Source organism: Impatiens glandulifera, chromosome 2 (genome assembly GCF_907164915.1).
Source record: "Impatiens glandulifera chromosome 2, dImpGla2.1, whole genome shotgun sequence".
Lineage (NCBI taxonomy): Eukaryota > Viridiplantae > Streptophyta > Magnoliopsida > Ericales > Balsaminaceae > Impatiens > Impatiens glandulifera.
The window spans coordinates 67,412,786-67,430,607 of NC_061863.1; the positions used below are offsets into that span (position 1 = coordinate 67,412,786).

Below are 17,822 nucleotides of genomic sequence, written 5' to 3' on the forward strand. Positions count from 1 at the left end.
AATGAATATATTATATATGTTCACTAGTACTCTGCTTGTACACTTTCAGCACTTGATACTTTAAGTTTAAATTTGTTTTTTAATACATAGTCTAGATAATGACTATTTTAAAACACTTATTTATTAAATTATAATTAAATTTAATTAGACCAACTTTTTTATACCTGAACATGAACCTAAATCTAGATATAATATATATATATATATATTACATTATAAATAAATGAGTTAAAATAAATTTCTAACCACTTTTACTACACATGTAGATAAAAAAATTAGTATGAATAATACTCAGCTTTTTTTTTTTTTTATCAGTTGTTTATTAGTCATGTCTTACTATTGATGGTGATCATTTATTGAATATGTATTAATGAGACGAATTTGTCGAATTTTAAAATTATTTTTTTATTTGTTTAATAAAGAATAATTAAAATTGATATTTATAAGATTATTTCTATGTATCATTTTATATTTGTTTGAGTTTGATCATACATAGATAGTAATGCCAGATTCAGTATGGATTTTTAAAAAAACACAAAAAAATTAAAAATTATTTCACTATTTTTTATTCTTCATATCCCTTTAGGTTTTATAAAACCTCAGTCCGAACGACATTTTTTGACCTTCTATTTTGGTTATTTATTATTATATAACTTTTATTATTTAAATAAATAAAAATTAGTTCCTTATAAAAAAATAATAAATAAATAAATACAGCTCATGCAATAACATGTTAAGTTGGGGAGGAACCCCTCTCTTTTGTTTGATTGCGTCGTGTCTCCATCGAGGTTGATTGAATTAACTGACAACATTATAAAGATATAGAATTTAAATAATTGACCAACTATTTAATATTTGAATTAAATTAAAATATAGTAGGAATAAAGAATATTTTTACTCATAAACTAACCATTACTAGTCCCTTCTTGATTGTTCTTTGTTTATTTTTTATAATTTTTATAATTTGTTAAAATTGATTGTCAATATATAGAGTTGTGTGTAAAAATAAATGAGGACAATGGGATAGTTTGAGAAAGAAAATATTTATCATTCTTGTCTTGTTCAATTTCGAGAATGTTTTTACTAATATCTCATTTCCATCCAGTTTTAGAAAATCTCTACTGCTACCATTTATACTATATTATCTATTTTTTTTTTCTATGATAAAATTATATATATAATATTTTTATAAATATATATATATAGTAATTTTAAATGTCTAATAAAATATGAAGATTAAATCAATATATTGACAATGTTATATATTTATTTGTGTATTAGTGTTCGGGGTGAAATCGGGACGAAATCGTAGCGACTGACGAGGATTACAAATGCTTTCTCCGCCCCATCTCTGGTCAACTATCCGGTCAAACTAGAGAAAACCCGTCCCAAACCGAGTAATTCGGATCCGAAACTTCAAGAAGACTATAATAGTCATTTTAATGAAGATTACAATTAAATGAAGATAATGACATTGTACTCTCAAAATATATGAGGACCAATAAGATAAATTGACAAACAATGGTATTATCAATTAGAAACAAAGTTGTCAAATTTATCAACCGGTTAAATTGACATTATTCATTTGCTTGTAAATTGTCAAATATACAAAATTGTGTTTCTTTTAATCTATATTTATCAATAACTAATAATATAAAATTAAGTACATTTTAAAATGAAAAAAATATAATACTATCAAAATTTACATATTTAAAATACAAATTTTATCTCATGTTATAAATGTATCAAACCATGCAATGCAGTTCAATTAAAAATGAAAGTGAACACAAAATTACCAACAAACTTTTAAATAAATAAATATTCATACCATATTATTATACATATTTAAAAATAAAATATATTTCATTAATCTATTAAATTACAAAAAATCACAATATAATGGTAAAAATTCACCCAAAAACTGTTTAGTTTAAAGGATGACATAAACTGTCAAAAATTATTAATATAAAATATCACGAATATTTGTGATGAACAAAACATTTCTATCTCAGAAAACCGGTGAACCCGGAGAATCGATAATGCATTCCCTGTTTTGTCGACTCATACTCATGTATATTAATTTTTGTAAACTAAGAAAATAGTAAAAGAAATGTTGTGAAGACCTTAATACTAATATTTTTTATAGTCTAAGTGTAGTTTTTAGAAGATATTAAGAACAAAGTGAGATTGATGCATGTTGTTTCAAATATAGGATATTAAAGAAGATCAAATTCAAAATTTTGTAAAGCAAGAGCCGGGCCAAATGAGGGTGAATGATATTTTCGTCTTTTTTCTTGACATGGAAAGATCAGTCAGTCCATGAAAAAAGAATTGATTCCAAACAAAAAAAATATATAAGAATTTGGAGTCTTATGCAAGTGCTTTGCCTGCCTGTATAATGCATCATTTCTTATTTAACTTATTTTGGGGAAGGAATCCTATCTATTCTATTAATGTCGTTCATGCAAAATAATAGAAAGGTCGGTGCTATCATATTTCAAAGAACTAAAAGAAAATGAGAGAAAGAAATACACTTTTTGTATTGTGATTTGACTTATAAATTAATTTTATAAATATAAAAATTTACAAATCAAACAATTTCATATTGAACATCAAGATGCCCCTCAAAACATATTAGTTACATCTTTTTACAAATGAGACAGACTGATTCAAACCAAGTTAGTATTGAAAACAAAATATGTTATATTAGAGAATAAATGAAATGGAAAGAGATTTGATAAATAAGACAAGGGAAACATTCTTTCCACGGTATTAGAATTCTTTTAATATGGATTTTTTGAGGTTTTCAATTTTTTAATCTGATTTATAAATTCTCTCCACATCACTATAATTTAACTAACTAAAACTCAAATAACCTACTTTTTCATTAAACAATCTTTCTTAAACAAAACAAATCTCAAATAACCAAAACATCAAACAATCTCCAAGAACATAATTATAGTTAAACCAAAAAAAAAAAATAGTTATCAAATATATGGGTCATGACTCATGTTCATCTTTGAAAAGCCAAAGTGCCTCCATCCACTTTGAACCTTTTTATTATTGTGCAATACTATTTTTATTAGACTTGTCATATTTTCAATATATAAAATAGACCCTATCTATGGCTAGCCACCTTTGTCCTGGCCTCTAGTACTACTTCATCATCAACATTTAGCCTATCATATTCATATACCATAGTGCCACTAGTGCTTTGTTTAATATGCACTAACATAATAAACTAACAAAAAAAATGAACTCTCAAATAATTTTTTATTAAAAAACAAATTTAAATTTAAAAGGGCACTCAAAAATAGTATAAATTCATTGTTTCTCTAGTCAATGTTTTCTTACATCACTGACATCTCAAAGAAAAACCCAAGATGGTACTGACATCTCAAGTAAATAAATATCGATTTGAAGAAATTCTGTATCTAACTCAAACAACTAAAATAAGTGTAATAAATAAATTGTTTTTTAACAACTCATTAGGAGAGTACAAAGTTTATTATTATCATTTTATGAATTAATTAAAATAAATGATATAATGTTGACTAGTCCACCTAAACACTCTCAAATCAGTACATTTTTCTTTGTTATATATGGAAATACCTTTCATAATATTTTAATAAACATAATCTAAAAATAATAAATTATCCTCTGACATGTAATGAGAGTTTTGGACTGCCTGTTCCCATGGGAGAGTTTTTGGGGGGCAGAGTGACAGTTTTATATGTGCTGTTTTGAATTTAAAATTAACTTTGACAATGATTATTTTTCTTTATAAGAAAATTAAATTAAATTTAATGGAGATAAATAAAGCACTTTTTTTTATATATTTATATTTTTATAGTGATTTTTTTCTCATAAATTAAGTAATAGAGTCCATTGCCCTTGCTGTTCTTAATTATGAACTTTTAACTTCAATCACTTCTTTGTAAATTTATTTATTAGGTCGACTTTTTTCAATTAGGTGGGGTTTAAACCCACTCCTATATTACTATTTTGAGTCAGACGCCTTAAAACACTTGGTCATGACTTTGTTACTTTGTATCAAAAACAAATTAAAACAAAAAACTTATTTAAATAAAACATCGTTATCCTACGATAGAAAAGATACATATATATGTTTTGATGGATGTTACGTTTCATTTTACCCAAGGAAAAAAAAAGGTGACAATATTTTGAAATGAATAAAAGAAGGCAATGACTGACTTTATGACAAGGCATCTAGAAATTCTTGATTAGTATGGATATTATTAATTAGCTTTATTGTAAATTTTGACTTAATGGGAGTATTTATTTAAAATTTCACATTAATCCGGCCGGCCGGCCAGCCAGGCGGAGAGGTGTGCCCACGTGAATTTCCTTGAATTATTAAAATGGGGATATTTATTATAAATTTTTGTTAGGTTTGGGTCAATTTATTGGTGGTTCTTCATTTACTTACACTTTTCTGAGTATGAAGAAGACTGGAGGCTTCTAGTTGTTTTAACGGCCATATTTTGTCATATTTTGAATTTCTTATAAGAAATAATATGAGAATTAATTGGACTTGTTAGGCCACACACTCACATGCTTTTGCTTATTTCAATTCTACATTCACAATTAATTGGCCTAGTTTGATTTCAAATAATTCATCCATCGATAATAACAACTGAACAAGACCGTCAATATCAAAATATTTGTGTGGTTAGTAGGCGATTAAGCTGGAAAATCAAACAAAACCCAAAAGGGGTGAATATATATAAATCTTTATCAAATTAATTATAAACATACGTACACATAAAACTAAATAAATCAGCATGACTTATATTCATTCTTTTGGAAATAATTGATATTAATTTTTAAGCAAATTATTTTAAAGAATAATTCTGAGATATGATATTTTTCAACAAAAAAAAAATCACAAATCGTTACTACAATATTTTTCTTATAATTTTATTGTATCTGGAATTTTGTTCTAACAAATTACATTTAATATCTTAAATATCGATTTTTTACACTGAGTTATGTTACTCTGGTAACATAATCTTAAAATAAATAAATAAATTATAATTTATTTAATACATTAAAAAATATATATTTTAAATCTGCAGTACAAACAATTATTTACTTTTATTTGTTCGTTAGAATATTTTGACGAGCTTACTAACTTAATCACCATAATCTCTTATTTTATTCAAAGTGATATCAATTGAATATTTGAATAAATATAATAATTTTATATTATAAATAATAAAATAATCTAATCCATGATGAGAAATAAGGATGATAAAAACTTTAGTATATTTGTTTCTCAATTAATTATATATTGGATCATATTTATACAATAATATGAAAATTAGTATATATATATAAATATATTTGTAATTAATAAATTATTACATACTAATTAATAACTTAAAAGTGATTAAATATTTTTGTTTCAATTTAATATGTTAATAAAGTCAAGAACATGTTTCAACAAATTAAGGATGAAAATAAATAAATAGGGCTACCCATTGATGTTAGGATCAGAATAGTTATATTTAATCGAGAAAGGATTAATTACTACTTTTAGTTCATTTTCATCTCTAATCAATCAAAATATAATAAATAAAAATGACTTCAATAAATATTATGACTAAAAAATACACTTTTTAATATACAGATACTATATTACATATTTACATTTCAGTACATATATTAGTTTTATATAAGATTAAGATGCGTATACTTTATATTGTAACACTCACCTAACTAATTAGAAAACATATATCTCAAATATGGATCATTTAAGGTATCTCCTCCTTTTCAAAGTGACAATATTTTATAGAAAAAAACATGTGGCAACAAATTATCATATAAAACTTTCTTCTTTCTTTTATTATTATTATTATTATTATTATTATTATTATTATTATTATTATGTAGATTGACTAATAAATTTATTTTTTTTATTAATTTCAATTAAATATTAATAATTTATATCAAATACAATTTTTATATAAATACAAATAAAATTACCTTTATTTTTTTTTTAAGAAACTAATATGCAACTCCACATTTCTGACACTAATAGTAACTTTAATATTTTATGAATAACTTTTATACTTAAAACTATCTTAATAATAGATAACCATTAAAATAATTTTCCAGACATCAAACTGTCACACCCTCTTGTTTGTTTTAAATTGATATTACTTCTAAAAATATTGATTATATGTTGATGTGAACTGATTTAGCCTATACTGTCAAAATAAATCAAATTTGAAATGATAAGATTGCGACTAAATATTTTTACATAGGTGCATCATATTCACCAAGTTGGCATATTTTAAAAATGGGATAATCTTAATTATTACTATTCAAACTTCATGTATTATTATAAATGTTTCATTATTCATAGTTGTTATTATAATCGTTCCAATAAGTCAACGAGTCAACCTTATATGATTGCTTGCAATTGTGTTTACACTATTGTCAAATGAATAATCATTTTTTAAAATATCAATATATATTAAAAATAAAAAAAATTATTTAGTTAATTAAATAAAATTTATATTAAATACTTTATAATACTATTAATTTATTTTATTTAGACTTTCCTATAAATCATTATAGCATACATACTCATTTATCAAATAAATAACTTTAGCATTGTTCGATTTAAGTTTCTCAAATATTATTTAGAAACTCCTTAATTATCGTATCACTTAATAATAATTAATTTTATTTTATTTATATATATCAATATATATTTTACAACCCGACTCGGCCCAAGCCGTCGGATTGTCGGACTGAGAACCGGGAGTTTCACCAAATCAAGCCAAACTTCAGATCAAAAATACACTGTCCCATATTAAACCGGTCGATCAAACCGGGATCCAGAGCTAACCGGAACCAGAGTTTCTCTAACTTGTCGTGACCCTCTAAGTTATTATTATTGTTGACTCGGTCTACTCTAGGAGGTGCAATTTTAGAAAATTAATTTTATAAATATAAAATTTATATTATATATAATGTAAAGGTATTGAAAATTTGTGAAGTAGAGACCGGGTCTAAGTCAAGCAGTTCCGATTTTGGTCATGCGGTTCAACTGTCGACCCTTAACCTAGGGACCTGGTACCTTCACCGAGTCGACCACCCGGGGTTTTAAAACACGATATCAATACTCAATATCATAGTTATGGGGTATCCAATTAGTTCTCTTTAATTCAGTATATATCAATCATTACTCAATTTTTTTTATAAAAAAATCATAATATCTTTATAATTAACATTAATCATTATTTTTTTCTTTCTCTAAATTATTCAAATAACTTTATTCGAATAAGTCATTTGTATAAATAATACAATTATCATGACAATGACAATAACATTTAAAAAATAATAATAAAGAATAAAAATATACCAACTCACATGTTAGATCCAATGACAAAAATAAATGTGATGATTTTAAGAAATGCTTAGTATTCTATATAAAAAAAATGTGATTTTTCAAAAACACTCTCAATTAAAGTGAATATCATAGTATTTTTTTAAAAAAAATTAAATCAAAACACAATTTTGACAATGGAGCTCATGTGATCTATATCTATTGTCAACCCCAACCTACCATTTTATTGAAATATCAAAACACACTAAAAGCACAAAAATGAAAATGACTGAGTTTGAGAAAAAAAAATGAAAGCTATTGAACTAGACATGTCAATTTTAAAAAAAAATATTCTTCTTTTATTTAAAAATAATTATGGCAAATAAAATCAAATAAACTGACAAAATATCTGATTAGAGATAAATAATTTTGGAACATTCTTAATTTCTTACCGTTTCTCTTTGCCTCCATCATATATAGTTAAATAAGTTATAATTTTAATTAAAAAGATTAGTTTCTTAAACTGAGAATATGACACAATTTTATACCAAATAAAATAGATTTATTTCTCAAAACAAAATGTTAATTTATTTGTGGGGCCCACCACATTCACATATTTACTAAATATATAGTTCCCATGATAATGTATTACATTATTATTTCCAGAAATTAGTACATATATATATTTTGATAATGAAGGTGAAACAATCTAAATAATCTTTTTTAAGTAAATATAATAATAATTAATTAGTTAAAAGAATTAAAATGGGTAATAAATAAAAAAAAAAGTATAAATAAGAAGGGGGACATGACAGAGTATTTGCATGCGCAAGGGCTGGGATGTGGTGGAAGATAGTAGTGGCCTTATTATTCTGAGTCGCCATCATCGATTTCTTCATCTGTTTTCACAAAGAAATTGATTAATAATTAATTAATTAATATTAATGGCATCGTCTTCGTGGGTTTCAGCGTTGTTTTCAAACTCACCATCTTGCCCGCGCTCAAAAGCACTCGTCCGTTACCGTATCTACTGTTAAAAAAACCATTTCTTGAGAGAGAAAAGGTCTCCCCTTTACAGAAGAGCTGCTGCTGCTTCAGTGTGTGCTGCTTTTCGCCGGGAACGAGAAAGACCGACCGACCAAGAAAGAGAGAGAAACTACAAATCAAAGCGATCATTATTCCTTATTCTTTTCTTTTTACTCAAGTTCCAATCCAATCTAATCTGTATACGGTATGCCCAATTCTCAGATCTACGCGTACATATATACCCAACTATTCTTTCTCGATTCTCGAGAACTTTGATTCTGACCATAGTGCGCTACTTACTATATCTATGTCTATTACCCCCTCGATTGCCTAATTGACCTAATACAACAGTTTTGCTTTGCTTTGTTTTGTTTTGTTTTGATTCAATCCGTGATTTGTCTGTCTCAGTTCTGATTTTGGATTCGAGAATCCAAGGCAAATCCTTTAGTGGTGGGTGGGTGGGTGAGTGGGTGGGTAAAAGACGAATGCTACTCTGTTTCTTTCAAGGCGAGAGTTTTCTGTTCCGTTTCAACCAACAGTATTTGTAAAGAGAAACAAGGGAGAGCCTTTTTTGTTTGATCTTTTCTTTTTATAAGGACTCGTGCTCTAGCATGCGAACCATTGGAGAACATCATGAAGACCAAGCTTGATGTGAACTCTGAAGAAGCTCAAAATAAGAAGGAGAGGCATATAGTCTCCTGGTCACAAGAGGTTTTTTTCAGATTCTTTCTTCGTCTATAGATGTTCCTATGATACTGGATATGTGACCGTTTGCGTTGCAGGAAGATGACATCCTACGTGACCAAATTCGAACCCATGGAACTGAAAAGTAAGGTCTTCTCTTCATCCATTTACAAATTTGGTTTTCAATTTGACCGAGAGTGAATCAAACTTGCTGTTTGTGATGTGCAGTTGGACAATCATTGCTTCCAAATTCAAGGATAAAACCACCAGACAATGCAGAAGAAGGTTGACTAAATATCTTTCTCTTTAGTTCTAATATCCCTTTTCCGATCACTCTGATGAATAAGTTACTACTGTATATTTTATTTTGCAGATGGTACACTTATTTGAATTCTGATTTCAAAAAAGGTGGATGGTCTCCAGAGGAAGACATGCTTTTGTGTGAGGTAACTTTTACCTTAAACTGCTTCAACAGTAGACAAATTCTTCAAGCATTTGATTGTCCATTGCCTTTCAGTGAAACTGTAGATTTTAGAAAGATTATAGAACTTTATGCTGGTGTTGCAGGCTCAGAAGATATTTGGCAATAGATGGACGGAGATTGCAAAGGTGGTTTCAGGCAGGTATATAGAAGAAGGAAGACCTTATATTTGTTCTGTTTCCTTTGGGGGATGATTAATGGGTTTAGGGTATACTTAAGCCATCAGTTTTCATCTTGTTCATTCATACAGAACCGATAATGCTGTGAAGAATCGATTTTCTACATTGTGCAAGAAGAGGGCAAAACACGAGGCCTTAGCAAAAGAGAATGATAATTCACGCATCAATTCAAACAAGAAAAGAGTTGCATCAAATAGGTCAAGTACCACCAGTGTACTAGAAAATGCATCATCTTCGAAGAAAATTAGGTAAATTTCTCAGCGCAAAAAAAATATTTATATAAAGAAAATGACTTCAAAATTGTCCATCCATGTTCTAGGAGAGACGTGTCAGATTCAACAGAAAGCCATAGCCAGGGGGAAATGTCACAGAATGATGTCGAATTGAAAATAAATCCAAAGCAAAGGCCTCCATTTTCTGTGCTTGTTCAAAATATTCACAGTCTGGTAGAGTTTCCAGTGCCTGCAGAACTTCATACAAACATAGGTAAGTTCATGCCCACTTATTGGTAATTTTTCTGTCTTGAAAATTGAAGAAAAAACAAGGACCAGAGCTTCAATTTCTGCAGTTAGTTATATACATGATATTTTATTGAATTTATTTTCATGTCCTGCTAACAACAGCTGGGAATGACAAGGTTCAAGAAACATTTCTCAAAAGGGACGATCCAAGAATAATAGCTTTGATACAACAAGCAGAATTGCTTAGTTCCCTTGCAGCCAAAGTTAATGAGGTGAACACAGAACAGAGCCTTGAAAATGCATGGAAGGTGAGGAGGAAACAGTGGTCCCCTTGTTTTTTTCTTATCATCCTTCTTTAAAAAATTTAATGGTCCCTTGACTGCAACAGCCTGTCACTTTCTCATAAGCAGTTTAAAGGGTTACTGTAATACCCAAATGATTTGTAACAGATGAAGAATGATACTATAACCTTTTTGAATTGTTGTGCAGGTGAAATGAGGAAACACTTGTTGTTTCTGTATCTAGATCCGTTTCCATACAAAAACTTTTGGAAACTTAATTTAGTCGGAGACAGATTAATTTTTTTTTTATTTATGTATCTGCATCGGGAAACAAATTCAATACTTATTCTCATGGATACAAAGTCCAATAACACAATATAATCACAATTAATATACCATATTTGTGTTGTCGACATTGATCTAATACAAACAGAAATATGTCCAGGTTGTTCAGGAGTTTCTAAACCAGGGAAAAGGAGATGACCATGTCAACATTAAACTCTCAGATGTGCAATTTCAACTTGACAGTTTTAAAGAGACAATAGAAGACTTAAGGAGCAGTAATGAGGACTGTCTGCTATCTTGGAGGTACTTTGCACATAAATTAGCTATTATTGAAGATATATCTCAATGCTAAGAAACAATTGAATAATCTTGTATGAACAGGCAAACTGATTTACATGAGGAGTCATCAGGCAGCTCTGAATACAGCTCTGGATCAACGATTCCATCCCAACCTCTAGGTGATCTGACGGAGACAGGAGTTAGCTGCACCAAGCCTAGTGCAGCCAATGAGGATAACATGCCCAGTTCTGAGGTATTTATTGGAGAAGAGAAACAATGTCTTGGTGGAAGTGAAACTGAAGTGCAGTGTTTTGGAAACGTTAATGGAGGTGATAAATGTGATGACAATCAAGTTGGAATATTCTGTACTCTTCTTATGTTTAAGGAATTTTCTTCTGATGTTTTTTCTTTTCTTTTCATGTCAGATATATTACCAACTGGCAATGAAGTGAAAGGTCACGATGGAGTGATTTCTTCCTTTACAAACACAGAATTCAGGTCTCCTCTTCACGTAACACCGATTTTCAAAGCACTATCAGCTGGGATTCCCAGTCCGAAGTTTTCAGAAAGTGTAAGTTGTCTTTTGTTTGTCAATTACTTGGCCTGTTTTGAAGGCAGACCAAGCAAAACAAACAGGATTACCCTGTCACCTTTTCTGCATGTTCATCAAACACATAGCTATTACTAAAATTGTCACTAAGGGCAGGTAGTGTTATAACCTTGTTCTGCACATCTCTTTAGGTAGCACCTAGCATACTAAATACATTAAGTTAACAATAACACAAGCACCCAAATAACTAGACAAAGTTCTACATCTTTTAAATAATGATAGCTCTGACATCAAATAAACCAGTCAAAATATCACAATGAACCAATTTTATGACTTGTTCTATTAGAATAAGCAGTCTTCTCGGAGTAGAAATACTACTCTGTATGTAGATCTTCATTTGGAAACACCAGTACTGTCCGGTTTCTCATTCAGGTGTAGATCCAAATGGGATCATATTTGGAAACGGGATCTATCAAACGCATATTAAAAAAAATCATTGACGTTTCTCTGCCAGATCTGGATCCGATTCACAAAAAAAAAAGTGTTCCCAAATGGGTACATGACATAAACTACAATAGATGTGAGCTAAATGTTGCAGGAGGTAGCTTTTATAAGATTCAGTGTAGAAGTCAAAATAAGGACTTTGGACACCCATTCACCTTACAAACACCTTAAGAATAATTGGTTGTAGCTTCAAGGAGAGGCGTTTTGAAAGAACAAATTGTACATGGAGTAGAATGGGCGCGATTATTAAAACAGAATAGGAAATATGACCCTATGATAATTCATTGTTTTTGGATTTCAAGCAGAAGATTTTCTAAATATTGCTTTTCAGTTATTTCTATTTTTACTGCAAGAAAAAGTGTTTTAATATAAGAATTTCTCATGTCTCAATTATTTGTGTAGTCTTAATATATATCAGCTATTGATTTGTTTGGTGCCTTAAACTGGAAAATGAAAAAAAGTATAGCTTCTTGTCAATGTATATCGTACATCTTTTGTAAATACAGAAGTATAAAGCCTGGACTTAATTGAATCACTTAGATGAACAAGTATACCTTATAGCATTCATGTATTCATGCGGGAGAAAATGCAAAATTTCTTCACCAGCAAACAGTTCTTTATTAAATTGCTGCAAAAAATATTTCAAATTTCTGATTTGACATTTAAGACTTCTCTTTCCTCAAATTGTTGATGCATGTCAAAGTTGTTTAATTTGTCAATTGTGCGTTTGTTTCATAATTGATGTTAAATTGTTTATAACTCTTACCTTTGTTATGACTTCCAACAGGAAAGACAATTCTTGCTGAGAACACTTGGACTGGAGTCCCCGTCTGCAAATCCAAGCACCATACCACCTCAAATCCCAACCTGCAAAAGGGCTCTACTCCAAAGTCTATGATCTAATATCTTATGTATGGAATTCTACAGGGTTTGCTTCAAATATGCCTGTCGGTCTAGAGTTTTCGGCATTTGCAGCTTCACTAAACTTCTTGGATCATCTCAGTCCTTCTGTTTTTTGGAAAGGTCTGCGCAACAGTCTAGAATGTTATGGCACATTCTAGTTATACCTGACAGATATTAACTTTATTTTCAGGTTTTTTCTTTCTTTCTTTTCGGGTGTCAATCTTAGAGCCGCAAGTAGTAGTGCTCACCATTTGAGTGTGCTTTATAGTGTGTCCTTTGATTTTTTCATTCTTATATTGGGATTAGGATTGTGGGTTTTCCTTCTCCCATCAGAATTGTTCTAGATTGGTTTTAATTTATTTTTGTACAGACTATATGATGTATACTTCCATAATCATGGAAATGTAACTACATGACCCTTCCGAAGGACGGAAGGGTTATGAAGATAGATGGAGCAGAAGAGGGGGGGTTAGGATGACAACTTGATGAATTGGAATCCTAAAATTCTGCTTGTTTTATGTGTGCAGAAGGTATAGAATAATTTTCTGTTGTGTTTTTTACTTTTCTTTTCATTCCTTGAAAAGAAAACATGTTATGATCATGTAATGGAACTGCTGATGTTGCTGTAATACGACTGGATTGTAGAATTTTATATGGGTTTTCTTTTAAGTTGTGTTTTCAACAAGATGCAATGCTAATAAGTTACTTACATAGATGAAATTAAGTGGCTGGCTCCTTTCTCTTTCCTGCTCCTCTGCTGTCATTCGATCTTCTTTAAGATTTCTTATGGGTCTGTGACTCTGTGATGTGGGGAAGGGAGAAGGGAATTTTGTATTTAAGGTGGTCAGATCATCATAGTGATGATGACCTTGTGAAAAAGAAAAGCTATGGAGGGAACCATCTACAAATTAAAGTTTCTTGCCTCTCTGTATCCTACACAATCATGAGGTCAGTACTGTCCTTTTTGACCTTCTATTGACCACCTCAAATGATATTTTTTAACTTTCAGGGGTGTATTAGTAATTGCCTTCTTTTTTGGTCCCAAATAATATTCATGTTTCAAATTTAAATTATCTATTATAAAATGGTTTATTACTTTATTTGTATGAATTAGACCCTCAAATAGGTCTTTTACTTTTCACTCTTTCCTTGAACTCTTTTGAAAGGTAGAAATGGGGGTATAGGCAAGGAAACACTCTTTTTCTTTATTACATTTATCTACATCATGGAGTTCTTTAATTATATCATTTCAGTTCTTACAATTTCTCATCCAAAATGCAGAAGAAGATGGAATTACTTGCGAGGGATTTTTCAATGATCCCAAAACATTGAAGGAGGATAAAAGTCCAAGTCTTTTTTCTTTTTTTGTATGAGTCAATAGGGATCTTACAATTTATTTCATTGATGAATGTGAAAAGAGGACTCCTTATCAATTTGATAATTCTACTCATCTTGGGGGTAATTACCTACAAATATCTCATAGAAATATAGCATGACAAAAATGTTGGAATACCCTTAATATAAATGTCATCAATTGTTTCATTGTCTTGTATTAATAAAAGATTATAAAAATCTAAGTATAGTTTCATGAATTTCTATTAATATAAAGTCATTACTTTTCAAAAATAAAATAGAAATATCATTAGACTTTACATAGTATATATATATATATATATATATATATATATATATATATATATATATATATATATATATATATATATATATATATATATATATATATATATATATATTGACTTCTTTTATATTTGAAGTCAATTTTTTTTTAATTATATTTTTGAATTAAGAGATACACCCCCACCCCACAGGCACAACCATTTCTTGTCTTCTTTTATATTTGAGGATTTATTTATTTTTATTTTTTATTTTTTTTTTGAATTAAGGAGAAACACTCCACAACCAAACCAATGATACCCGCTTTCAGATAAAATTGAACCCGTGATATTTTGGTATTTTAAACCGACTATTACCACTGAACGACGACCTTGATAAATTTTATGGATGAGTTTTAATATGTTTTATTGATTTAGTATTTTAATATATATATATATATATATATAATTATAATGATAATGATGTTTAAGTCTGGAATACCGGGTCGAGAGCTATGGTTAATTTGGATATGTGTGAGAGTAAATGAATACTTGAATGAAATTGTGGGTTGATCCGCTTATAAATTTAAAACGGTTATCGTAAATTTTTTTCATAATTTTTTTATATAATTACTGATGGAAATGCTGGGCTAAGTATTAGTTTAGTTAAAATAGCCAAACAATTAGGTAAGTTAGGGTGGGTGAAGAATTAAATACAGTTTAATTAAGAATAATTAAGAATACCTTAAATAGAAATTAAGGGCATAAATAAGATAAGATAGTTTCATAAACCAGATGTTTTGAAGTAAGCATAGTATTTAAAGAAAAAGGATAATAGACGTGATTGAATGATTAGACCCCACCAATTACCAAACCCAAACGAAGAAGAAGCAGAAAGAAGTAGAGGAGAAGACCCCCCCAGCCAGCCAGTTGACGTATTGGAAGGGTGGGTAGCCGTGCTTACGTCACTGCTTTGCTTAAATTGTAGGGTTCTTCTTCATCTGTTTATACAAAGGAGGCGTGCTTTCACATTTCTAATTCATTTATTCATTTATTATTCATTGACCCAACAAAACAATTCTGTTTTCTCTGAATCCCTTTAATCTTAAATCTTAAGAACACCCATCACTTCTACTTCTTGTTTTGTTGGTACAACATATTATATACCAGATGGGGAATTGCTTAGATTCGACTGTTAATGTTGATTCAGCTCAAATCCCTTCCAGCAATTCAGGTAACAAACAAATGTGTTTCTTGTAGAGTTAGTTAATCCATCCAGTTCGATTTCATATCTTTAGTTATCTGGAAATCTTTTATTTAGTTTCCTGATTTGTCTAACCTCTAACAGCATCAAACAAGAAAGGAATTTTATTTATTTGTTTGTTTGTCTTTAGGATCCAAATAATAATATTGTTTCTGAGGTTTAATCAATTGGTGGTTTGTTTGTTTGTTTTTATGAACAATATTACAGTCCCATCTTGTTGTAGAGAAAACAATGATATGATTATCCCATCTCCAAGATCAGAGAGTGAAATCCTTTCATCAACTCATGCCAAGGCATTCTCATATAACGAGCTCAGGAACGCCACCAGAAACTTTCGTCCTGACAGTCTTCTTGGAGAAGGTGGATTCGGTTATGTATTCAAAGGTTGGATTGATGAACAATTACTCACTGCTTCCAGGCCAGGTTCTGGCATCGTTGTTGCTGTCAAGAAACTTAAACCTGAAGGCTTCCAAGGTCACAAGGAGTGGTTGGTATGATTTTTTTCTTTTTTCTTTTCAGGTTGTAATTATTTTGCTCTGTTTTTGACTTCTTCCAAGTATTATTATATACAGACGGAAGTTAACTATCTTGGCCAACTTCTTCATCCCAATCTGGTTAAGCTTATTGGATATTGTTCAGAAGGTGACAAGGATAAGCTCTTGGTTTATGAGTTTTTGCCAAAAGGGAGCTTGGAGAATCATCTTTTCAGAAGTGAGTTAGTTTTCAACATATGCCAATAAAATTTTGAATTTTGTATATGGATCCACATCTGGTTGAGAAATCAGGTCTTTTCAAATGAAAGTAATCAGATTAAGAGAATAAATCAGGTGTCATCTGGACGTGTATCCAGATTTGAAAACAAAACAGACATACACATATTAAAAAGCTTATGGCAGTTTCTCATATGGATCGTGATTCAGATCCTGAAGCACATTTATATTCTTTTTGCTGAAAACAGATTGTATTTTTTCTGTAGGAGGACCACAACCACTTTCATGGGCCATAAGGTTCAAAGTGGCCATAGGAGCTGCAAGAGGCCTTTGTTTTCTACACGATAATGAGGAGCAAGTCATATATCGTGATTTCAAGGCTTCCAATATCCTACTAGATACGGTAATAAGCCTATTTTTTCACTCTTCACTTGGAAAATTATTACTTAGAGAATGTGTTGTGTAGGATTTCAATGCAAAACTGTCGGATTTTGGGTTGGCCAAGGCAGGACCAACTGGAGATAGGACACACGTATCGACTAAAGTGATGGGTACCCACGGTTATGCAGCACCGGAATATGTTGCCACGGGTATAGTTTAGAACTTTTTCTGTTTTTTTTTCTTATATATACAATCAACTTTCATACATTATTTTTGTGATTTTGTCAATCAACAAACAGGTCGGTTGACGACAAAAAGTGATGTGTATAGTTTTGGAGTAGTGTTACTCGAATTGCTATCTGGTCGTCGAGCTGTTGACAAGTCAAGAATGGGTGTAGAACAGAATCTAGTGGAGTGGGCTATTCCTTATTTAGGGGACAAACGAAAACTATTCAGGATTATGGACACAAAATTAGAAGGACAATATCCTCAAAAGGGAGCTTTTATGGCTGCTAACCTTGCTCTGCAGTGTCTAAAATCAGAGCCTAAAGCACGCCCAAAAATGTCACTGGTTTTAGCCACCTTAGAAGAGATCCAGTCCTTGAAAAGCACATCCAAAACTCGAACTGCTAATGACTCGAAAAGTAACTTAACACCAAAAAAGCAGCATCGCTCGCCCATGAATACGACACCTTCTGCTGCGTCTCCATTACCAGCCTACCGGCAGCAGCCTCGAGTACGATGAACAAATCTTTTTTTTTTTGTTAGAATTCTCTTATATGTTGTTGTGCCAATTTGAGTTTTGCTGTAAACTCGTTGTCCTGTGTATATATATATATACAACACCTTTATTACATATTA

The 17,822-nt window shown here is 30.1% G+C and overlaps 2 protein-coding genes across 4 annotated transcripts; both read left to right on the forward strand.

The window, feature by feature from the left end:
- The first annotated feature begins 8,843 nt into the window (after positions 1-8,843).
- On the forward strand, positions 8,844-13,678 carry LOC124928001 (transcription factor MYB124-like). The gene is made up of 12 exons (XM_047468516.1): positions 8,844-9,097; positions 9,169-9,215; positions 9,299-9,355; positions 9,444-9,516; positions 9,638-9,693; positions 9,802-9,978; positions 10,050-10,216; positions 10,354-10,499; positions 10,918-11,060; positions 11,139-11,365; positions 11,462-11,607; positions 12,878-13,678. The coding sequence occupies exons 1-12, from the start codon at positions 9,020-9,022 to the stop codon at positions 12,986-12,988; spliced, it is 1,428 nt and encodes a 475-aa protein (XP_047324472.1). The 5' UTR covers positions 8,844-9,019; the 3' UTR covers positions 12,989-13,678.
- Positions 13,679-15,466: 1,788 nt separating this feature from the next.
- LOC124928003 (probable serine/threonine-protein kinase PBL3) lies at positions 15,467-17,810 on the forward strand. 3 transcript variants are annotated; one of them, XM_047468518.1, is made up of 7 exons: positions 15,467-15,590; positions 15,777-15,840; positions 16,078-16,361; positions 16,443-16,581; positions 16,847-16,983; positions 17,047-17,170; positions 17,261-17,810. In XM_047468518.1, exons 2-7 carry the CDS (start codon positions 15,777-15,779, stop codon positions 17,704-17,706), a joined length of 1,194 nt encoding a protein of 397 aa, XP_047324474.1. In that variant the 5' UTR covers positions 15,467-15,590; the 3' UTR covers positions 17,707-17,810. The 3 variants fall into 3 exon arrangements, with proteins under 3 accessions (XP_047324474.1, XP_047324473.1, XP_047324475.1); XM_047468519.1 differs by having other exon boundaries at positions 15,534-15,552; XM_047468517.1 differs by having other exon boundaries at positions 15,477-15,840.
- The last annotated feature ends 12 nt before the right edge of the window (positions 17,811-17,822 follow it).

Coding starts and splice junctions, on each gene's coding strand:
- LOC124928003 (XM_047468518.1), top strand. CDS start 15,777: ATGGGGAATTGCTTAGATTCGACTGTTAATGTTGATTCAGCTCAAATC. Junction 16,362..16,442: donor AAGGTCACAAGGAGTGGTTG/GTATGATTTTTT, acceptor TATTATATACAG/ACGGAAGTTAACTATCTTGG. Junction 16,984..17,046: donor CCAATATCCTACTAGATACG/GTAATAAGCCTA, acceptor TGTGTTGTGTAG/GATTTCAATGCAAAACTGTC.
- LOC124928001 (XM_047468516.1), top strand. CDS start 9,020: ATGAAGACCAAGCTTGATGTGAACTCTGAAGAAGCTCAAAATAAGAAG. Junction 9,517..9,637: donor AAGACATGCTTTTGTGTGAG/GTAACTTTTACC, acceptor CTGGTGTTGCAG/GCTCAGAAGATATTTGGCAA. Junction 11,061..11,138: donor GACTGTCTGCTATCTTGGAG/GTACTTTGCACA, acceptor TTGTATGAACAG/GCAAACTGATTTACATGAGG.